Below are 12,683 nucleotides of genomic sequence, written 5' to 3' on the forward strand. Positions count from 1 at the left end.
TTGTGCTTTTTTGTCTTTATTTCTTATAAAGTGTTTTGCATTTTGCCTTTGTCAGTTTAACTATATCTTGGATATATTTAGGACTACCATATTGGTACTTAATAAGCTTACTTGGTTCTCTGTAACCACTGCATAATGTGAATGATGTAATTAGTTGGTCCTCCCTTAATAGACATTTAAGACATTAATCTCAGTTTATTACAAATGTTGTGAACTTGTGCCAGTATAGCACAAAATGCCTAGATGTGAAATTGCTGAGTCAAAGTTTCTGTACATTTACAGTTTGGATGGATATTGTCAAATTGCCCTTCAAAAGGTTTTTACCAGTTTACATTCCCAAGTAACACTTTATGAAAGAGTTCTTTTCCCACAATGGGGTTTAGCAGTTTTTAGCTTTTCCAACCTGGTATGTGAAAAATATTATGTCGTTATTGTTTTAATTACTATTCAGTTGAGTGATGATGAACTTTTTTGATGTTTGGGCATCTATATTTCTTTTTCTGTTTATATCTTTTTTTTTTTTTTTCAGATACTGGTTACAAAGCTAAATACATGTTTGCCTTCAAATTGCCATTTTTCACTTTCTTTGGAGATATCCATCAGTTTGGCTGTCTATCTATCTTAAAGTCTAGAATTGTATCTGAAAAATAGTGTGACATGTTATTTCACTTTGGTACTAAATTTTCTCATTTCTCCCCTCAAGGTCAATGCTATAGTAATTCTCTACTTTCTTCATTCTCATCAACCTACAGACATGCTTTTATTTCTCCTGTCTTAAAAAATCTTTCTTTACTCTGCCTCCCTGGGCAGCTACTGTCCTATTTATTTCCTTCACTTAATAGCAAAACTCCTAGAAAGAGTTAGCTATCCTCAGTTTCTTGTTTTTTCGTGTATTCCCTCCATTCAAACTTTTTCAGCTTTCCTCTTCCCCAGGTTGCTCTTATCAAAGTTATCATGACCTTTACTTTGCTCAATTCCAAGGTCAGTTCTCAGTTCTCCTCACCCTTCATGTGTTAACAGCTTTTAACACATATCTTTCTTTTTTGAAATACTTTCTTCATTAAAAACAAAACAAAACAATAAAAAACCACTTTCTTCACTTGGCGTAAAGGACACTATACTTTCTACATCTTCTCTTTTTTGTCTACTGTTAGTCACTTTGTGATCTCAACAGGGTCAAGGCTTTAAATATCATCTATATGCTAGGGATACTCACATTTATGCTTCACAGCCTTGGCTTCATCCATGAATCCCATTCTTCTGTGAATCCCATTCTTGTGTGTCCTGCTGGAATGTCTACTAGGCATCTTCAAATGTGCCAGGGGCACGTGGGTGGCTTAGTCTAGTGTGTGCCTTCGGCTCAGGTCATGATCTCAGGATCCTGGGATGGAGCCCTGCATCGGACTCCCTGCTCCGTGGGGAGTTGGCCTCTTCCTCTGTCCCGCCCATTGCTCGTGCAGCCCCCCAAATAATAAAATCTTGAAAAAAAAAATTCAGCTCTTGATTTCTCATTTCCCTCAAACCTGTTTCATTCCCAGTTTTCCCCATTTCAGTTAATGGCAACACTGTTCTTCCAGTTGCTTAGTCAGAAAATTTTAAGGAATGAAGGGGAGGACCCTGGTTGACCTCTGGAGGTTTGGTAGACAATAAAGGAGGGAGTCGTAAATAAGAAAATCATATGAGATTCAGAATTTAGTGGTTTTTATGGTGGAGGAAGGGAGAATCATCTGGAAGCGAAAAAGGACAATACAAAAAACACATATTCTACTCCCAGGCCCAGTGGTCCAGAGTATGGGCTGTGTAGGAAGAGGTGTTTTCAGGAAGGTGAGAAACGAGGTTGAGGATAATAGATTTTGCTAGTGATGGACTTTGGGGCTGCGTGAACATTGGACATGGAATAAAGCATGTGCATGGATAATCAGAGCATTGAAGATAAAGAGTTGCTTAGGAGCCAAGTGGCTGATGTAATAAGTCTAAACACATACCGAAATTAATTCGAGAGAATTTGAGATAGATAGTGGTGATGGGACTGTAAGAATTAGTGGAGGTCATTCTGCAAGTGAAGGTTTTCAATATGAAGGCTGGGGTCTTATTCCATCCCTCATATCTGCGCCACTTGTTCCTTGACCTCCACCCGGTCCTTGAGTTTATCTCCTAAAGGAGCACTCCTGTCTACCCCCTCTAAACTTGCAAATCTACTTCTCCCATATTGCTTTTATTTTTCTCCTCAGCATTTATTACTATATAGCATAGTAATACTCTTAAAAGTAATACTCTTAAAACTATAGCTTTCTTTTATATGCATGTATTTTCTTCACTAAGACTCTGATTTATTAACTGCCGTATACCGTATGCCCAGTGACTAAAATAGTATCTGGCACAGAGAAAGGACTCAATAAATACTAGGTGAGTGAAATCAGTCATACAGAGGAGGACAAGCTTATCTTCTCTGTGATGTGCCATTTAAATTTATTGCATGGTGACTGAATTACACTAGGAATTTGGTTATATTAGAGTATGATTCATACAAACTAGCTGTCCTATTATATGAACTAATGTAATTTTGTTGTTGAGTATCGAATGAACACAAATAATATTTTATAATACTGAATTTATTTTAAATAATAGAATCTTAGTTCTGATTTAATTTTACTTAATTTTAGCAAACATTTGTCAAGTTTCTCCATTCCTTCCTAGCAGGAATGGATGGTGCTAGGCATGGGTGACTATATCTTCAAGGAACTCACAGCTTGGTAGATTATGAACACAAAGGCAGAGTACCACTAATATTGAGATGCATGCCAAAATAGTGATATCGGAGACCTCTAAGAATACAGATGAGGGTCTGCTTGGTGGGTGAGGGGCTAAAAGGGGGTTGAAGGAATTAGAGAAATGCCAGTGAAACCATGGTGGTGACTCTTGTTCTGTAAGTAGGGAGAACATGGGCTCCCCAGTTGGGCAGAGAAGCCATGTGGGACTAGGGCCAGAAGCATGAAAGTGTAATATGGGTAATATTTGATAGTTATAGTAATCAAATAACTTAGAAGATGCTCTAGTTCCTAGAGTTTTATGTGAGCTGTTTTTATTTTATTTTGTTTTATTTAGCACTTGTATAAAATCCTCAGTAATCAAATGATTAAATCAGAAGGGAACTTAGGTTTTTGATTGACTCAATTTGGATTTTTTTAAGACTGAAAAGAAACCACATAGGTTAATGCCCAACTGCTTTGCTGGTTGAAGTCTTTTGTATTTGAAATATTCAGTAGATTTTTGCACTGATTCGAGTTTTGGGTAGAATAGCTTTAACCAATGCTTTTTGTTGGCATCTTCTTTCTACAGGTTTTGGAAATTAGTAGCTCTTCAACCTTTATATTATTTAAATATAATATTATCATTGGACTAAAATGTTCCTGATGCCAACCTCTTCTGAATTGAACAATGGACAGAACTTCTTAACCCAATGGATGACCAATCCTTCTCGGGCTGGGGTCATATTAAATCGTGGGTTTCCTCTTTTGGAAGGAGATGAAGAGAAGCGAGCAAATGTAAACATTTCTACCAGTTTTCCTGTTAAAGCCACACATTTTTCAAATAGCTTCAGCCTTATAAGTGAAGAAGATTCACTTCGTGAAGTACAGAAGTTGGAGACTAACAGCCCTTATAAACTACAATCAGATAAATCTGAAACACATATAGTGTTTCCTTTAACTAAAGAAGGACCACAAATAGTGGTATGTCAAGATGCTCCTGGATACCGGGAAGACAACAAAAATGACTTTATCTCAGATCTTTCCAGTGAATGCAAAGAAGTAGCTTATAAAGACCCACTTTTTAAAAAGCTTGAACAGGTACAAAAGTATTTGGCCCAATATGTATTTATGTTATTGCAAGTTTCTGTTGATGATGAAAAGTCACATGCTTAGGGCCTCTTGTTTCTTCCCCTTTACTATGAAATCCTCAAAACACCAAATTTTGCCTTTTGTCTAATGTGAAACATTAACAGAGGTTTGGTATGTAAGATATACCACTTGAGGTAAAAATGTCTTTAATTTTCTGTTTTACTTGGTAAAAACTAAATTAGAAATGGTTGATCAAATATTAGGGAGAAAATGTTGATCATAAATGTACTGACACCTATCCTATTTTAAGAACCCATGGATTCATATGACTTTTAATGTTTCTTAGTTGGGACAGTCGGTATGGTACCCTTCATAAAAAGATGGGATTTTGGAGTATTGGTGGTAGGTGTAGTTACTTAGGAATCTCCATTTGGAACTCTTTTTTAGAGGTGATATGGAAAGGGAGATGAAAGGCATTAAGATAAGTATAAGGAGCAAAGATCCATAAAGAAATGTAAAGTTAATTTAATCAAATAAATTTTATGTTTAAAAAGTTGAAAGAAGTACAACAGAAGAAGCAGGAACAGCTGAAGAGGCAGCAGTTAGAGCAACTACAAAGACTCATGGAAGAACAAGAGAAGCTGCTTACTATGGTGTCTGGACAACACACACTGCCAGGTATTTTTTTGCTTACATAGAACCTTCAGTTAGTACAACAGTGGACAGTTACATACATTTCTCACCTTCAGTTGTCTGACAGGTTATTTCTACCATTTCTCTATCATTTGTTGTAAACTCCAGTTTCCTTAGGGGCCTTGCAGAGAACTGTGAAATGGTGCTAGTGTTATGTAATTGGGGCAAGTGGGAGCTGTGCCATTCTGGAGCATGTGTGCCCTGCTTAATGGCATTCATATTTATTTATAATAAAATTTTAAAAAGATGTAGCAGAATAAAATATCTAGAGCCAAGTTTGGCCTGGAGCTACTGGCTTACAGTCTTTGCCTCAGGGTCATAAATGTAACTATGTGTAGAAGCCATTCTGTTCAGCAAAAGGACCATACCAGAAATGTTTTCTCTGGTGGGAGATGACAGAATTCTTTGTTGTAGGCTAGATCAATTAAAAGAAAGAATGATGTACTTATCAGGAGAAACTAAACCTGTTAAAATGTGATCTGGAGCAGTGGTTTTGAAAGTTGTTTGACCATACTGCATTATAACGAAAACATTTAAACTCATAATTTCAAAGAGATTTCATAAATCAGATCTTACTGGTGCACCTGACATGTAGCAAGGATATATTCTATTTATCTAATCCTATTCTTGGTCACTAAAAAAAATGCCAGTCATGATTCTGATGATAAAATTACTAATGGATTGTGTCCCACAGTTTGTAAAATAGTGATGTGCAGTTGCTTTTCGGTGCTCCCTTTTAAGAGACACTACTGATTCAGGAAGGTGCCTGTTCTGTTCAGAGGTTGCACTGGGCATTGAGAATACAGAAAAGAAAAGACATTGGCAGATAACTATGCAGGGTGTAGCCAGATGGGATTTGGGGAGTGGTAGTGATGAGAAATGTACCATATGAAAACTGGTTTAAGGAATAGGGTGCTTATCTTAGCAAATATAGAGAACATAGTGTGTGTCTTGAAATAGTTGAATGGTTCAGGGTTCCTTTATGAAATACATAAAGAGGATAATCAAGAGCATTTAACTAACAGCCTGTGATACTTCTTAAGGTAGAAATAGCGCTATGGTAGAACAATAGGGAAGCAGATTCTTCACAGTTCTTAATATTTAAGAACTAGCCCCATTTATTTATGGAACATTGCTTTTAGGGCAGTGGTTTTCACTGTTTGGTCTTAGGACCCCTTAACACTCTTAAAATATTGAGGACCCCAGAGAGCATTTGTTACATGGGCATTTACTGATGAATTTACTGTATCAGAAATGAAAATGGAGATATTTAAAAAACAATTTTTAATTTTTAATTTTTTAAATTTCTTTTCAGTGTTCCAGAATTCATTGTTTATGCAACACACCAAGTACTCCATGCAATACATGCCCTCCATAATACCCACCACCAGGCTCACCCAGCTTCCCACCCCCTGCCCCTTCAAAACCCTCAGATTGTTTTTCAGAGTCCATAGTCTCTCATGGTTCATCTCTCCCTCCAATTTCCCTCAACTCCTTTCTCCTCTCCATCTCCCCATGTCCTCCGTGTTATTTCTTATGCTCCACAAATAAGTGAAACCATATGATAATTGACTCTCTGCCTGACTTATTTCACTCAGCATAATCTCTTCCAGTCCCGTCCTTGCTGATACAAAAGTTGGGTATTCATCCTTTCTGATGGAGGCATCATACTCCACAGTGTATATGGACCACATCTTCCTTATCCATTCGTCTGTTGAAGAGCGTCTTGGTTCTTTCCACAGTTTGGCAGCCGTGGCCATTGCTGCTATGAACATTGGGGTACAGATGGCCCTTCTTTTCACTACATCTGTATCTTTGGGGTAAATACCCAGTAGTGCAATTGCAGGGCCATAGGGAAGCTCTATTTTTAATTTCTTAAGGAATCTCCACACTGTTTTCCAAAGTGGCTGCACCAACTTGCATTCCCACAACAGTGTAAGAGGGTTCTTTTTTCTCCACATCCTCTCCAACACACGTTGTTAACTGTTGTTAATTTTGGCCATTCTAACTGGTGTAAGGTTGTATCTCAATGTAGTTTTGATTTGAATCTCCCTGAAGGCTAGTGATGATGAACATTTTTTCATGTGTCTGATAGCCATTTGTATGTCTTCACTGGAGAAGTCTCTGTCCATGTCTTCTGCCCATTTTTTGATATGATTATCTGTTTTGTGTGTGTTGAGTTTGAGAAGTTCTTTATAGATCCTGGATATCAGCCTTTTGTCTGTACTGTCATTTGCAAATATCTTCTCCCATTCCGTGGGCTGCCTCTTTGTTTTGTTGACTGTTTCCTTTGCTGTGCAGAAGATTTTGATCTTGTTGAAGTCCTCAAAATTCATTTTCGCTTTTGTTTCCTTTGCCTTTGGAGACCTATCTTGAAAGAAGTTGCTGTGGCTGATATCAAAGAGGTTACTGCCCATGTTCTCCCCTAGGATTCTGATGGATTCCTGCCTCACATTGAGGTCTTTTATCCATTTTGAGTTTATCTTTGTGTATGGTGTAAGAAAATGGTCGAATTTCATTCTTCTATGTATAGCTGTTCAATTCTCCCAGCACCATTTATTGAAGAGACTGTCTTTTTTCCACTGTGTATTTTTTCCTGGTTTGTTGAAATTATTTGACCATAGAATTTTGGGTCCATATCTGGGCTCTCTACTCTGTTCCACTGGTCTATGTGTCTGTTTTTATGCCAGTACCATGCTGTGTTGATCATAGCTTTGTACTAAAGCTTGAAATCAGGCAATGTGATGCCGCCAGTTTTGTTTTTCTTTTTCAACATTTCCTTAGCAATTCCGGGTCTCTTCTGATTCTATACAAATTTTAGGATTGTTTGCTCTAGCTCTTTGAAAAATGCTGGTGGAATTTTGATTGGAATGGCATTGAAAGTGTAGATTGTTCTAGGCAGTATAGACATTTTAACAATGTTTATTCTTCTGATCCACGAGCATGGAATTGTCTTCCATCGTTTTGTGTCTTCTTTGATTTCTTTCATGAGTGTTTTGTAGTTCCTCAAGTAGAGATCCTTTACCTCTTTGGTTAGGTTTATTCCCACGTATCTTACGGTTCTTGGTGCTATAGTAAATGGAATCGATTCTCTAATTTCCCTTTCTGTATTTTCATTGTTAGTGTATAAGAAAGCAATGGATTTCTGTACATTGACTTTGTATCCTGCCCCATGTTACTGAATTGCTGTATGAGTTCTAGTAGTTTGGGGTGGAGTCTTTTGAGTTTTCCATTTAAAGTATCATGTCATCTGTAAAGAGAGAGAGTTTGACTTCTTTGATAATTTGAATACCTTTTTTTTCTCTTTGTTGTCTGATTGCTGTTGCTAGGACTTCTAATACTATATTGAACAAGAGTGGTGAGAGTGGGCATCCTTGTCGTGTTCCTGATCTCAAAGGGAAAGCTGTCAGCTTTTTCCCATTGAGGATGATATTTGCTGTGGATCATTCATAGATAAATTTGATGAAGTTGAGGAATGTTCCCTCTATCCCTATACTTTGAAGCGTTTTAATCAGGAATGGATGCTGAATTTTGTCAAATTCTTTTTCTGCATTAATTGAGAGGACCTGTGGTTATTCTCTTTTCTCTTATTGATTTGTTCTATCACATTGATTGATTTGCGAATGTTGAACCACCCTTGAAACCGAGGGATGAATCCCACCTGGTCATGGTGGATAATCTTTTTAATGCACTGTTGTGTCCTATTGGCAAGGATCTTGTTGACAATCTTAGCATCCATATTCATCAGGGATATTGGTCTGAAATTCTCCTTTTTGATGGGGTCTTTGCCTGGTTTGGGGATCAGGGTAATGCTGGCTTCATAAAAAGAGTCTGGAAGTTTGCCTTCTGCTTCAATTTTTTGAAACAGCTTCAGAAGAATAGGTGTTATTTCTTCTTTGAATGTTTGGTAGAATTCCCCAGGGAATCCGTCAGGTCCTGGGCTCTTGTTTTTTGATCACTGCTTCAATCTCGTTACTAGATATTGGTCTATTCAGGCTGTCAGTTTCTTCCTGGTTCAATTTTGGAAGTTTATAGTTTTCCAGGAATGTATCCATTTCGTCTAGGTTGCTTAACTTATTGGCATATAACTGTTGATAATAATTTCTTTCTTTCTTCTTTTTTCTTTATTTATTTGAGAGAGAGAGAGAGAACAACAGAGAGAGAGAGAGAGCATGAGAGGAGAGAGGTCAGTGGGAGAAGCAGACTCCCTGCTGAGCAAGGAGCCCCATGTGGGACTCTATCCTGAGACTCCAGGATCATGACCTGAGCTGAAGGCAGTGGTTTAACCAATTGAGCCTGCCAGGCATCCGATAATTTCTGATGATTGTTTCTATTTCCTTGGTGTTAGTTGTGATCTCTCCCTTTTCATTCATAATTTTATTAATTTGGGCCTTCTCTCTTTTCTTTTGAATTAGTTTGGCCAATGGTTTATCGGTCTTACTGATTCTTTAAAAAAAAACAGCTTCTAGTTTCTTCAGTGCATTCTACTATATCTCTAATTTCTATCTCATTGATCTCTGCTCTAATCTTGATTGTTTCCCTTCTTGTGTGTGGAGTTGGCTTAATTTGTTGTTGATTCTTTAGTTCTTTAAGGTGTAGAGACAACTGGTGTATTCTGGATTTTTCAATTTTTTTTTTTTTTTAAAGATTTTATTTATTTGACAGACAGAGATCACAAGTAGGCAGTGAGGCAAGCAGAGAGAGAGGGGGAAGCAGACTCCCTGCTGAGCAGAGAGCCCGACGCAGAGCTCCATCCCAGGACCCTGGGATCATGACCCTAGCTGAAAGCCACCCAGGCGCCCGGAACCAAGCATTCTTAAGCAAGGTGGTCTTTAGCTTCCAGGTGTTTGAATTCCTTCCAAACTTTTCCTTGTGGTTGAGCTCCAGTTTCAAAGCATTGTGATCTGAGAATATGCAGGGAATAATCTCCATCTTTTGGTATCGGTTGAGCCCTGATTTATGATCCAGTATGTGGTCTATTCTGGAGAAGGTTCATGTGCACTCAAGAAGAATGAGTATTCTGTTGTTTTAGGGTGGAATGTTTGTATATATCTATGAGGTCCCACTGGTCCAATGTGTCATTCAATGCTCTTGTTTCATTATTGATTTTCTACTTGGATGATCTATTACTGAGAGTGGCATGTTAAGTTCTCCTCTTATTAATGTTTTCATATCAATATGACTCTTTATCTTGGTTAATAGTTTTCTTATGTAATTGGCTGCTCCCATATTGGGGGCATAAATATTTACAATTGTTAGATCTTCTCGTTGAATAGTCCCTTTAATAATTATGTAGTGCCTGGGGCACCCGGGTGGCTCAGTGGGTTAAAGCCTCTGCTTTTGGCTCGGGTCATGATCCCAGGGCCCTGGGATCAAGTCCCGTGTCGGGCTCTCTGCTCCGCAGAGAGCCTGCTTCCTCTGCTCTCTCTCTCTGCCTGCCTCTCTGCCTATTTGTGATTTTTCTCTCTCTGTCAAATAAATAAAATCTTAAAAAAAAAAAAAAAGAAAAAAGAATTATGTAGTGCCCTTCTGTATCTTTGACTACAGTCTTTAGTTTATAATCTAATTTATCTGATATGAGAATCGCTACCCCAGCCTTCTTTTGAGGCCCATTGGCATGAAAGATGCTTCTCAATCCCTTCACTTTCAGTCTGGATGTATCCTTAGGTTCCAAATGGGTCTCTCCTGTCATTTTATCCAATCTGCAACCCTGTGTTGTTTTATGGGTGCATTTAGGCCATTCACGATGAGTATGGTTATTGAGAGATATGTTTTTATTGACATCATGTTACCTGTGAAGTCTTTCTTTCTGTAGATTGTCTCCATAAATTTCTGTTCAATGATATTCTTAGGTTTTTTCTTCTTTTATAGAACCCCTCCTTTATATTTCCTGCATTGTCGGCTTGGTGGTCACATACTCTTTTAAACCTTGCCAGTCTTGGAAGCTCTTTATCTCTCCATCCATTTTGAATGTCAGTTTTGCTGGATAAAGTATTTTTGGCTGCATGTTCTTCTCATTTAGTGCCCTGAATGCATCTTGCGAGCCTTTTCTGGCTTGCCAGGTTCCTGGGGACAGGTCTGACATTATTCTGATGGGCTTTCCTCTGTTCGTAAGCAATTTCTTCACCCTAGCTGCTTTCAGGAGTCCTGTCTACAATTATGATTCATCATTTTCACAGTCAGGTGTCTCAAGGTCTTTCTAGATTTTATGATCTTGGGATCTTGCGGGGAGACCTTTCTTCTAGTACACGAATGCTGGTTGCATTCGTGAGATTGAGAAAATTTTCATGGAGAATTTATTCAACTATATCTTATAGTCTTCTTTCTTTCTCCTCCCCCTCAAGGATTCCAATAATTCTGACGTTGGAACGTTTCATGGCGTCATTTATTTCCCTAATTCTGTTTTCATGGCTTCTAAGCTCTTTGTTCCAGGCTTCCTCCTGATCCTTTTTCTCTATCTGTTTGTCCTCCAGATCACTAATTCTATCTTCTGCCTCAGTTACCCTAGCTTTTAGAGAATTTAGATTGGATTGGAACTCATTGAGAACATTGTTAACATCATCCCTGGTGGCTTTTACTTCTGCCCTAATCAATTCTATTTTGTCATCAAAGACTTTCTCCAACCTAGCTATTGCCTGGATAGTTGTTAGCCTGAATTCCCTTTCTGACATACGGTCTATGTCCATATCCAATAGCTCTCATGGAGAGGGCCCAGTCTCTGAATTTTTATTTTGTTGGGCATTCCTCCTCCTAGTCATTTTGGTGAGAGATGGCTGAACAGATGTGTAGCTCAATGTATCAACCATCGTGCAGGCAAGGTGCACCCTGGAACGCTTCTGCCTGCTGGCGTCTTCTGCCCCCATAGAGATCCAGAAGTGTATAATTCTAATCTCAGGCTGATTTCATGGGTGATCAGAGTTCTTTGGTAGGTAATCAGCTCAGTTTAGGGGAGAGGTGGAAACGGCACCTCCTCCTACTTCTCCGCCATTTTGTCTCTCAGCCAGAGCTTTTTAAAAATTAATTCACTTAAAATAATAACCAGTTACATGTTATCATAACTAACATTTTTTTAAATGAAAAGGCTTTTCTAAAAAATAAGAAGAATGGCATAGTTTTATATTTTTGAAAATCTCTGAGTTAAAAGTTCAGCTGATTCTCCTATTTGCTTCTGCATTCAGTTTCCTAAGTTATATTGTTTTGGTTGAAGCATGTGAAAAAAAATTCAGCTTCACATGTGTTTAATTGGAAGAAGGAAAGAGGAATACTATAATAGCCTTTTGAAGTAATTGTGGTTCTTTCTTTGATATTGTATCCAAACCTAAGTTAGTAGTGATTCACAGTATGGAGTCTGAAACCATATTCATGCACTTTTTTATACTCTATTACATAAATTATATTGGAATATCTTGACATTTTGAATGGCTCTTTTATTTTGCATGATCTGGTGAAATTGTGCATTGATTATTTGGGAAATAGTGGTTCATGGACTTATGTGGGTCTTTAAAATACTAACATTTCAATATGTAATATAAAAAAATTATATCCATTAATGCCACTATAGATTTCATCATGAAAGTCCTCGAGTATTATGAGACTGTCAAGATCATGGTGGTACACATGTTTAATGAGTCCTCATTTTTACTTGAAGGTTTGAATTTTACCATTCTTAGCAAATACTGTCAGTTATTTTCCTTGAAGCGACTGGTTCACTCGTTTCATTTTTGAGAAAATACCTGCCAAGTACCAAGTTTAAATCATGATAGTTTGTCTCTCTTTTTTTTTTTTTAAGATAAAGATAATGTTCTTTGAGAGAAGTGGCTAGTTGAGCTTACAACTGCAAAAAAAAAAAAAAAAAAAAAGGCACAGCCATGTCTTGGTTTGCAGCAGAAATGATTTATGCATACTTTCTGTTTTGTCCAATAGAATATTCAAAAGACATGTACTCAACAGTTAAAATTCAATTAAAAAATTAATAATTTTTGTAACTTTAGGACATTCTTAAGTAAAACAGGTTTTTTCTTTCTTTTTTTTTTTCTTAAACTGCAAGTGCTTGGTAGTAACTCATAGAGTGATTGCTAGCACAGTTGGGTGCTCCTGTCCTGCTTTCGAGTGAAACCAGCAGTTTCCATTTTTCTCTTGCACCATCAGTGC

General features: G+C 37.6%; 1 protein-coding gene across 3 annotated transcripts in view; it reads left to right on the plus strand.

Annotated features, from left to right (window-relative positions):
• The window catches only part of CENPJ (centromere protein J), a 62,334-nt gene that overhangs the window by 1,821 nt on the left and 47,830 nt on the right, over positions 1-12,683 (plus strand). For all 3 annotated transcript variants that reach the window (XR_009346891.1, XM_059144059.1, XM_059144060.1), the window contains exons 2-3: positions 3,340-3,848; positions 4,394-4,517. Coding sequence is in view for 2 of the 3 variants with exons in the window: in XM_059144059.1 (XP_059000042.1) it covers positions 3,405-3,848; positions 4,394-4,517 (568 nt within the window). In the remaining variant the exon portion in view is untranslated. The remainder of the gene's footprint in view (positions 1-3,339; positions 3,849-4,393; positions 4,518-12,683) is intronic.

Source organism: Mustela lutreola, chromosome 13, assembly GCF_030435805.1.
Source record: "Mustela lutreola isolate mMusLut2 chromosome 13, mMusLut2.pri, whole genome shotgun sequence".
Lineage (NCBI taxonomy): Eukaryota > Metazoa > Chordata > Mammalia > Carnivora > Mustelidae > Mustela > Mustela lutreola.